This window comes from Tasmannia lanceolata, unplaced genomic scaffold, assembly GCF_043159265.1.
Source record: "Tasmannia lanceolata isolate RefF3 unplaced genomic scaffold, GAP_Taslan_0.1 ptg000018l, whole genome shotgun sequence".
In the NCBI taxonomy this organism is placed as follows: domain Eukaryota; kingdom Viridiplantae; phylum Streptophyta; class Magnoliopsida; order Canellales; family Winteraceae; genus Tasmannia; species Tasmannia lanceolata.
This window is the reverse complement of record NW_027518695.1, coordinates 49,674,209-49,684,871: the sequence shown is the minus strand read 5'-3', so window position 1 is coordinate 49,684,871 and position 10,663 is coordinate 49,674,209. Positions and strand designations below refer to the sequence as shown.

At 41.3% G+C, this 10,663-nt stretch overlaps 2 protein-coding genes across 2 annotated transcripts; both read right to left on the bottom strand.

Annotated features, from left to right (window-relative positions):
• Positions 1-8,985: 8,985 nt before the first annotated feature.
• LOC143850386 (uncharacterized) lies at positions 8,986-9,639 on the bottom strand. Its single transcript, XM_077359641.1, has 2 exons — positions 9,621-9,639; positions 8,986-9,518 (listed from the first exon to the last, which is right to left on the bottom strand). The coding sequence occupies exons 1-2, from the start codon at positions 9,637-9,639 to the stop codon at positions 8,986-8,988; spliced, it is 552 nt and encodes a 183-aa protein (XP_077215756.1).
• A 134-nt stretch (positions 9,640-9,773) lies between these two features.
• LOC143850385 (uncharacterized) lies at positions 9,774-10,217 on the bottom strand. The gene has a single exon (XM_077359640.1). The coding sequence runs from the start codon at positions 10,215-10,217 to the stop codon at positions 9,774-9,776; it is 444 nt and encodes a 147-aa protein (XP_077215755.1).
• Positions 10,218-10,663: the final 446 nt, after the last annotated feature.

Here is a 10,663-nt window from a genome sequence, read left to right as displayed (position 1 = left end):
GAGTACCAAAGCTAGGAAGATCCAAGAAGTGAAGTTGACTTGAGTCTTGAAGTTCAAGAGAAGATTGAAGTGCTTTTCAAGTCTGTAGAGTTTGTACTCCTCTCCTTTGTTTTTAGAGAAGTCAAAGGCACTTAATAAAGGCTTAAAATGTATTTGAAAACCTAGGACTAAAGCCCAAAGACCATGGCCTAAAAGCCCCCGAAGTTTAAAAGTAATAAAGGAATTTTATACAGGGCCGGTCGACCGGGGGCGTCCTGGGCGACCGCGAAAGCAGTGTTGGAAATCCAGCACCTTCTATCCAATAGCGGGCCGGTCGACCGCGGATAAGTTTCTGTTTCACAGAAACAAATCTAGCATAGTTTGGGAGGATGACCGCCATAGGCCGGTCGATCGCGGAAAGGTTTTGAGCTTAAAATTTTGATCGAGGGTAGTCCTCGCCGGACGACCGCCATTGGGCCGGTCGACCGCGACGGTAGAAATTTAAAAATAAAAAAGGCGCCCGATAAGGGCGGGCGACCGCTGTGGCCTGGTCGATCGCCGCAGCCTGGCAAACTAGCCATTGGGGCTTGCGCAGGTTGACTTTTTTCAACCATTTTATTACAGTTTTACCCCCAAATGGTCATATTTTCAAATGGGCTATATATACACTATCTAAACCTTTGTAAATTATCTTTTGGCATTATCTTGAAGATCTAAAAGAGAAAATCAAAGTGTTTAAGTGACTCTCTCATCTCTAAGCAGGGATGTGGAGTCTTGAGTCCATCTGTAGACACCCCCATTTTGTTACGCCTTAAGAAAGCAAAAGATTTAGTTGCTCTGTCGAGTCTTGAGTCCATATTCCACAATAGATTAGGCATCCATGCATTTTAAGGTAAATTTCATCTAATTTTAGGTGTTTGGAAGTTGATCCACAATCCTAAAGGTCTCTAGGGGGTCCATATATATTTTGCCAATATCCATTGTAGCCCATTAATCAATGGTTTGGATCATTTATTCAGATTGATTTTGGCGGGATAACTTAAGGCTTTGTGGTTCAACAAACGGACAATTCAGATCATTCCCAAATTTCTGGAGTTTTTTTTTATGGATTTCATTTTTTTTTATCAAAAATTGGGTGTGGGGCCGTTGTTATTGATTCCAAACATAATAATGGGTCCGTCTAATTTCCATGTAAATTTCATTATGAGTCTCTACCCAAATTAGTAAGGCCAGCCGTATTCTCAATTCATGAATTTTTACTGAATAAGTGGGCCTAGCAAAGTGTAAAAATCAATTTTCATTAGGTCGAATAGAGGGGGCCCACTTGTATCAAAAGCACTAAATCTATTCCACATAGCATTTGTCCAACTCAGTGTAGGGTCTACCAAATACAAGAATCCTAATTTTTGTACCATGGGTATTTGACCAATTTGAAGATGGGCTAAAAGGGTATGGAATTCGGCCAATGGGGCCCGCCAATGTTGATTTTTGAATTTGGGGGTCGAATTCACCATTATAAAATAGGATTTTTATTCTAGGATGTTCGGCCAAGGAGTGGGGTCTGCCATGTTCAAATTCTAATGGAATGTTTCCAACTTGGTGTGGGCCACAATAAAAAAGAGATAAGGGAAATTGAATTTTTAATCTTATTTGGCGCAACCCAAGTGGGGTCCACCCATCTTTGAAAAATTCTATTCCATTGGATCCGGGGATGATCGACATGTTTTTTTTAAGAAAATATAAAATTTTATTCAAAGGAATTCGGTAACAATAAGTAGGGCCCACATTTTCATCTTGCTTAAATTTGGGTCAAGCAATGGAGCCGTACACTTTTCCATAAAAAAATGCATTTTTGCTTTACTTGGAATCAACATTGAAAAATTGATTTCTATGAGATGTACCCATGTGTTTTAGCCATGGGATGGGGCTCAACATGCGCCCAACATGGTGTGGGCCCATCACCATATTTATAAAGCGGTCAGCCAAATTTGGTTGTACCTTTTGAGGAGTTGAATATCAAATGAAGAAGGCTACTAGAATAGAAAGGGGACATTCTCAAATGGATGGCTTTTGATAATTGTGTCTTTCTTCCCTTGCATCACACGAGTAGAAATCCGTGAGTTTCCATATGCACATTATTCCCTGGAAATTCAGTTGCTAAAAGTAAAATATATCTTGGGAAACCCACTCCTTGGTTTTGGTATTTGCCACTCTTAATTGTAGCTATAGCCAAGATTTTTGTCAATCACACGTAAACTTTACAATTTTTTTTTTTGAGATACTGGTTTTTGAAATTTACACGGAAATTAGTGTTAAGTATTAAATTTTATTAAGTTTCTATCTTGACATAGGATTCCGTATGTGGAGATTTACAAAGATGGCATGGCATTTTCATAATTAAGGAAAAGCTATTGGTTATTGGAAACAGTAGCTTTGAAGTTTTTTTTTTATTATTGGAAACTTTTTTAGAAAAGTTATTTTCCAATATCACATGGATACACTTGGGGAATTTTGGGGTAGTTTCTTTATTCTTTGAAACTCTCTTTGGGTTGAATTTTGGCAACTCCTATGCTTGGATATCACGACTTTTTTTGGCCAGCAATGAAAAGGCTTGGGAAATTCGACTCTAAGGGAGACAGATATAAAGAGAAATTGAGAGGGTAGGCCAACAAAAAAAAAAAAAAAACAATTACTTTTGGGATGTGTATCTCCCTCTCTCTCATCACTTTCACCTCTATGATCAATATTGTGGGCTGAAACTTTTGTTTGGGAGGTTTTCATACGCTTGGGGGAGAAGATCTCGTTCACACACTTGGGGGATGAAGCTCTTGTGTCACCCGTCTTCTTCAACGATTGTCCCTTGCTTCCTTTGGGATATTGGCAGCCCTTTGATCACTTGGATATTGGTAGCCTTCTTATTCATTTGAAAATTAGCAGCCCTCTCATCAATTGATATTGGCGGCCCTCATCTACTCCATTCAATTGATATTGAATTTTGGCATCAAATAACGCTCTCGGATTAACGTTCTCTCGATTTCCTATCAAAGCGTCATCAAAAGGGGCTTTTCTAGAGCGTATAAAAGGGTGCGATAAAGCGTATACCTCGGATTTACGCACCCTAGAGACAAGGAGCGCGATCAACGGTAGGTTCCTCCATTTTTATAATATCAAAGATTGAAAAGCATGCTTATGGCCGTTTCTTCTTTGTTTTCTTCATGATTTTTGTAAAAGCTACCATGCATGATCTAATATGATTTTGGTGGGTCAGTTTATTTGATTATCGATTTTGGTAAAAAAAGGAATCGTTATATGAGTAAATTGGGTGTTTAACCGATTGGGATATCTAGTGGCTTTTGAATCATTTTACAAAGTGAGTGTTTTAAAACCAAGGGTTTTTCGCGAAGCTATATTTTCTGAGACTTAATGAAGTTAAAAGAACCCCAAAAATTAAAAAATTCCGGTAGATTTCATTTGTTTTGATGGCTCAAAAATTCGTTTAAATAAAATCCGGAAATAAGATTTTAATGGTTCTAAAAATCGTTCATATAACAAAACAACTCAAAACTGATTGAAATTTGGTCCTCAGAATAATTTTAATGTTTCAATATCATACGAAAATTCTCAAAAGATTTGGAGTTCATTTATTATTTTTATTGGAATTGTTTTGGTAAAATCACTGATTTTCAAGTATATGAAGGACATATCATTACACAAACTTCTGAAAAGCTGAAATTTGGTAGCAAGATGAATTGACTAGTCAAAATCATATTATGAATTTCTCAGGAATTTTGGACATATTTTAATATTTTTATTGAGTTTTAATTGCGCTGACCAGAACATAAATATATCTGTTAAAAATAGAAAAGTAACGAAATAATGTCTGAAAATTTTCACATAATTTTATATTTGTCCAAGAATGTTCTAGTAAAAGTTGAGTTGGATTTGGAATTAAGTTGCTATATTTGTTAGTGTAATATTAACAATCTGACCTGAAAGTGGAAAATCAATTAAAAATTTAATTTCAATATCTAAAATCATGAAAAATTCAAGAAGAATATATTTTGAAAGACAACATCATATCCTACATTTTCTGGAACAGATAACTTAATTAACTATAGGCTTCTTTGTAAAATCATTAATCTGATTCAATTGTGATAAATTCATCTAAAAATCCAAATTAATTCAAAGCACCTTGAAAATTTTTAGAGAACTCTAAATTTTCATCATGTATTCAATCGTTAAGCCATTTGAAACAGAAATCTTAGGAGTAATAGATTTCCTTTGTAAAATAACATGCTAGGATAATTTAGATGCCGACACTGCATCCATAATTGTATCCCAATTGCAATTGATCATTGACAATTTGAGTACTTAAATTATAGTATCTTATTGGTTCCGAGGTCCACTGTCTACGAAAATCCTGAGAAACATGTCAGGCAATAACGTGCTATAACTTAAGTATTAAATTGCGCAAGGGAAGAGCGCATGATTCCCTTCCATGGATGCAACTCAAGGCCGAAACTTGCGAACCATAGAGCCTTTGGTATTCCTTAGATGTTTAGGAATAAAAAATCCTCAAAAATCAAAAATCATTAAGTTCAACAAATCGAATTAACTCGATCCACGTCTTAGGAGCCGTTGGATTACGGTCTCCTATCGTAGGAACCTTTAGGGCTCCTTAGGAACACTTACGTCACGTTGTGTCCTAAGTTTTAGGGAGTCCTAGAGTTAGGAGTCTAGCCTCATCACGGCCGTTTGCTTTGGATAGCAACCGTGCCATAGATCTAGTTACACTAGTCACCCAATTTTTTCCTAGGACAAACCTAGTTACCTAGGGTGTAGGTTAACCTGCATTAGTCTAAGGGACGTCTTGCACTTAGCTAGGATCATATAGCATCTTAGATGAAGTCCTAGGATAATAAAATCTTCAACTTGAACTAAATAATTTCTCTTAAACTGTTAAAACAGCCAATCCATTCTACATCGGTGTCGTAGATGAGTTAGGTATAAGTAGCTTAGTTTAGGTGCACCGAACTACGTCGACTCTGATCCCAGTGAGGCTTGGGTACGTAGGCAGCTTTGATGCTTGATGGCATACCAATCACGAGTTGGCCCCACACATAAATGGTGGGGTTTTGTATATTAGTTTTTTTTATAAATTCTTAATTAGAATATGTAGGATTTCCCTTAAATTGGCATTTTAGGATAATATTCACTTAGATTGAATTCAAAGAAATTAAGAAAATCAAGATACACATTAGGAAATACATTAAAATTAGATCTTAGGATGCATGTCACGTGGTTCACACATTAAGATAGAGTTAAATGAGCCATTTAAAAGAAATTCAAAGGAGTTAACTTTTGGAATTGAAGACCGATTATCAGGCAGGAATGGTGCATGTGGTGATAACTCCCCATACCTTCTATTCTCGTAACCAGGTAATGAGTCTAGATTTCTGGTCAATTATGGGTCCTAGATCCCTCATCTAGGTGGCAACTTTGTCACTCTCTTTTGCGTGGAATTCGCATTGCCTTAGTGATCCCAAGTTCATGGAAAAGATGAATTAAATCACACCTTGCTAGGCTCGGCGGCTTACCCGTGCCCTTATGGGTGCTGGGTTACACGTTTGTTTGCACCCTATGGCTTGGTTGCTGCCGGCTTGGTTGGGTAATTAAAATCAATAATAAAAAGCACACGTCATTCGCGTGGGTACGAGAGACCAAAAGAGAGTGTAGCGCCTCGCGCGCTCGCGACTCTCTCACAGGATTGGGTCCCACACCATCCTTTGTAACCCTCTTGAAGGGATTTTAGTTTTCTTTCTTGTTTAAAGATCATTGTATTTGGCAAGTGAGCGTGGAGTCGCAGAGCCATTTCCACGAGAGCGAGTGCAAGGAGACGTGAAGCTTTCTCCGGTTCGTGGCGAGTCTTGTGAGGCGGAGCCGAACCAAGTTGTAATTGGGTTGATTACCCGCCATTAAGGGAATCCATGGTTGAAATCACCATGAAGTCTTGGTGGAGTGGAGTAGGTCCTTGGTAGTGACTTAACCACTATAAATCTCGGGTGCACTCTTTCTATCTCTCTCTATATTTTTGTGCATTTGTGCTTAAAGTTTAAATTGCCATTTAGTTTTTAATTCCGCAATATTTTTGGCAAAGTTTTTAAACCCAATTCACCCCCCCCTCTTGGGTTGCCATCACCCTGGGATTTCAACAACTCTTTCCAAATAGTTGGAGAAACCTCCTGGCCTACTTGGCCAAGAGTCATATTCTGAATGCCGAGGTATCGATAGATATCTTCCGCCAGTGTTTTAAACTCGTATACGACGGAGAGTAGCTGACCATTACTCATCGAAGAAAAATAATGATTGGTGCGAAGACTCCTTCCTCAATTAAGGTCTGGAAGAACCAGTTTTTCTTCTTCCGTCCCCCTGCCAATGCCGGCTGGCGGTTTCCTTTCGACTAGAGGACACCTTCAGCTGACCGACTAAAAATTATTCCGATGCTAGGAGAACTGGGTACAAAGATATTTAAGTCCGTTTCTTCGGGCTTTAACATAGATGTTTGCGGGTTCAAGGATAAGAAAAGCTTGTTGAGTACGGCTTATGCAAAAAGGTCTCTCGTCCCAAAATTTCTATCAAGGCCGTTGGCTCTTCAAAGAGCGGTAATTCCTATTTCCTTACATTAATTTGATCAATCGCGCCTGAATTAATGGAGAGCTCTTTGTCTTCCCTCTTTATGCAGGAGTGGCTTCCCAACAAACTGGGGGTTCTACTAAGGCCATAGCTCCCAAGAAAGCCGAGGTAGAAAGGCGAGGATCCCAAACGGATAGAACCTCCAAAGAAGGCCGAAGCTCCAAAGTTTACCGAGTCTCCTAAAAAGGCTGAACCCTCCAAGCAGCCTCAGGCCCCTAAGAGAGTTGAGGCTCCTTCCGAGTCAGGCCTTGTGATTTCCTCATCAGTGTTGGAGAGAGCTCGGAAAGCAAGTTCGGGGTCCAGTTTTCAACCGCCCCACCTCTGCAGAGTCTTTTCGGTCAGTCCACAGAGTTCCCTGAGGGGGAGAGGTCTGACCCCAGTAAGAAGCTCAGAGAGACCATTATTGAGTTTTCGAGCGATGGAACTCCCAGTGTCCCTTCTCCACTTTCTATTGATGGGTGTGCATGGACCCGACTTCTTTTCCACCACATTGACATTCCTGAAAAGCATGCGCAGATGTAGGGAGATCAATTTAATCCCTCCTGGAAGGTAGGGGATAAAGACTCGGCCCGACACAACCAGAGGGACGGGGTAGAGATGAGCCTAACCAGTCTTCTCCCAATAGACAGGGTCGAACTAAAAACCTGGAGCCCCGGAGTTTTAAGTCGCACACTGCTACATGAGCAAAAGAAGGCAGCCCGTTTATTACGTAGTCGCAATTTTTTTCGAGTGCTTTCCTTAATCTTTCTTCCCTTGTTCCAGGTAAGCGATCTCAGTGCCTCAGCTTCCAATATGATCATGGATGGGCTAGCCGAGATCCTGAAGCTCAAAAACACCGTCAATGAACTAACGGAGAAGAACACGCTTCTGGAGACTCGGGTTTTGGAGTTGGAGCAAAAGGGTCAGGAAGACGAAAGTGCGGTAGCAGCTTTACGCACGAGTTTAGAAGGGGAGAAAAAGACAGTATCTGAGTTAAGGGAAACTTTGCAAAAATCGGCGGCGGACCGGGAGTCGGTAGAGGCGCAGGCGCTGGCCATGTTCAAAGGGAGTGAAGAGTTTGCTTTTGAGGTGGCTCTCCAAGCCCTTGACTTCGAGGTAAAGAGGTTTGCCAAATGCAAACAACAAGTATTAGAGATCATGCCAAATTTCCCCGTCGAGCGCCTTCACATTCCTCAGGCAGCGCCTCGGCTGAAACCCCAACTATCGCCGAGCTTGACTCCTAAACTCTTTCTCTTTCCATGTTATAAATTCTGTTTTGGGTGCACTATGGTGCAAAGACTTATTTACTTTTTTGGTCTGTATTACTTACCTCCAGATGGGGTGCATACTTTGGTGCTTATGTTGGCACTGTTTGTTCGGTACCTATAGGTACCTCTTAACTTATACAGAGGCTTTATTCCCACCTCTGTGGTGGGGATGGAACTTATTTTTTTCTTTTATATATATTGAGTCTCATGCCTTTCCTCTATGAGGGGCAAGGCTTTACTTTGTATTGTTCTGGTTGTTCCTTCGTTCATGCTTATTTAAGAATAAGAAGGGGAATCCATGTGAGGGTGGGCCGGACGTTCAGTCCTATTCCGCTTCCCCCATTTTAGTTACGGTATACGCTCTATTGGGTATTCCCTTTGTGCTTTGCACGTCGGTCGCCGTCCTTCGATCGATCAGTTCGAAGTTGACTGACCCGCCCGTCCTTGAAAAGAGGGGCCTTATTATCCAGTGATGTTTGTGGTGGTATCCAGGGTGATCAGCCTCAGTTGCACCTATGTATCATCTGCTTGATCCGAAGATCTGGGCATCGGGTCCTCCAGCCGATGGGGTCAGACAAGTGCCTCATCCTACTTCAACCGGTTTATACTCTCTGTCGGTGGGCGCTGACCTTATAAGGTTAACATATGTATAAATTTTTTAGTAAAGAAATTTATCGACCTTGTGTCTTTCCGTTTTAGGGATTAGACGAATGCCTTATCGTGCTAGATTAGTTTATATACACAATCATCAGGGATTATATTTACAAAGCTTAAATAACATCAAACATTTTTCAAACACAAGTAGAAATATAACACGAACATTTTGAAACAAATTTCAACTTTATTTCATTAAAGTGATTCCTTATTACATCATTGTAGGAGAACTGTCTCTACTTATTCCTGCATCTAAAAAAAGAAAACAAGAAAAACAAGATAACGGCGGAAAATAAATGAAATCAACTTACTGATAGTACCTTCTCAGATTCTGCATGTGCCAGATCCTAGGTACCGGTGTTCCATCTAGACTTTCTAATTGGTAAGCTCCTGGGCGTAGGATCCTTATAACTCAGTAGGGACCTTCCCATGAAGGGGCGAGTTTTTCGGAGCTCTTTGGGTCTGATATCACTGCCCGACAGAGCACCAGATCTCCCTCTTTAAGGGCCCTTTCCTTCATCCGACGGTTGTAGTACCTAGCAACCCTTTGTTGGTATGCGGCAGTTTGGACCCGAGCTTTTTCCCTGCTTTCTTCAATGAGATTGAGGCTACTCCTCATCAGTTCATTGTTCAGATGCTCATCATAGCTCTCGACTCTCGGAGAAGGGATCACTATCTCGACCGGTATAACTGTTTCCACCCCGAATGCTAAGTTAAATGGAGATTCCCCTGTTGCGGTTCTAGGAGTAGTACGGTAGGCCCAGAGTTCATTCGGTAATTCTGATGCCCAAGTGCTCTTGGCATCTTCGCCCTCTTCTTGAAGCTTTGAAGAAGGATATAGTTGCTGACCTTCACTTGTCCGTTTGCTTGAGGGTGACCGACCGAAGTAAATCTTTGTTCGATTCCGAGCCCGTCGTAGAAACTTCTGAATTGTTCGCTCGCGAACTGTGGCCCGTTATCGGTAACTAACACCATCAGTATCCCGTACCTGCAGATAATGTCATGATAAAAGAAGGTCTCTGTTACTTTGGAAATGGCTTTCTTTACCGCTTTGGCCTCTACCCATTTGGTGAAGTAGTCTATCGCGACATACAACATCGTATGTCCACTGACCGATGGAGGAAAGGGGCCCAATAGGTCCATTCCCCACATAGCAAAGGGGATGAGGCTGGAAATGGGAATGTCCTGAGTGGCGGGCTGTCACGGTACTGATGAAAACTTTTGGCACTGCTCGCATTTCTTCACATAGTTCTGAGCATCGTCCAATATTGTCGGCCAAAAGAATCCTCGGCGAAGGATTTTGTGGGCCAGCACCTTGCCCCTCGAGTGATCGCCACATATGCCTTCATGTACTTCAGCCATTGCTCGGTCAGCATCCGAAGGTCGTAGGCACTTGAGTAGCGGCCATGAAAATGACTGTTTGTAAAGTACCTCGCCTTTCAAGACGTATAAGGCGGACTTAGCAGTAATTTTTTGCGCTTCCTTTCGGTTCTTAGGTAGAGTATCGTCCTTGAGGTACTGTACTATAGGGTCCATCCAACTGGGCTCAGGCGTAATCTGGGCAACCTCATCTCTCTCAATGCTGAGGCGAGAGAGTACTTCAGTATACACCTTACCCCAATTCGTGGTTTCTGAGGAAGCCATCTTGGACAAAGTCTCCGCCCTTGAATTAAGATTTCTTGAAATTTGAACGATTTCAAGTTATTTGAATAGGGAGATTTTTCCTCTGACCTTTTCCAAGTATTTCAGCATCCTCGGATCTTTTGCCTCATAGAATCCATTGATCTGTCCTACACTCAACTGAGAGTCGGTGTGTGCTTTGAGTCTATCGGCCTCTAGTTCTAGGGCGAGTGATAGCCCGGCTAGGAGTGCCTCATATTTGGCTTCGTTGTTTGAAGCATCGAAGTCGAGTTTCAAGGCGTACTAGACCAAGAATCTGTCGAGACCTGTCAAGACTAATCCAGCATCGCTTCCTCCCGAATTGGCTGATCCGTCGACAAATAGCATCCACGGGTACTGTTTATCTTGTTATTTGGCTAGTGATTCCCCCTGTGCCTAGAGTCTTGTATCGGTCCCGTGCATTGGACGAT

Excerpts from the sequence above, each read along its gene's own strand:
- LOC143850385 (XM_077359640.1), bottom strand. The coding sequence starts at position 10,217 with ATGGCTTCCTCAGAAACCACGAATTGGGGTAAGGTGTATACTGAAGTA.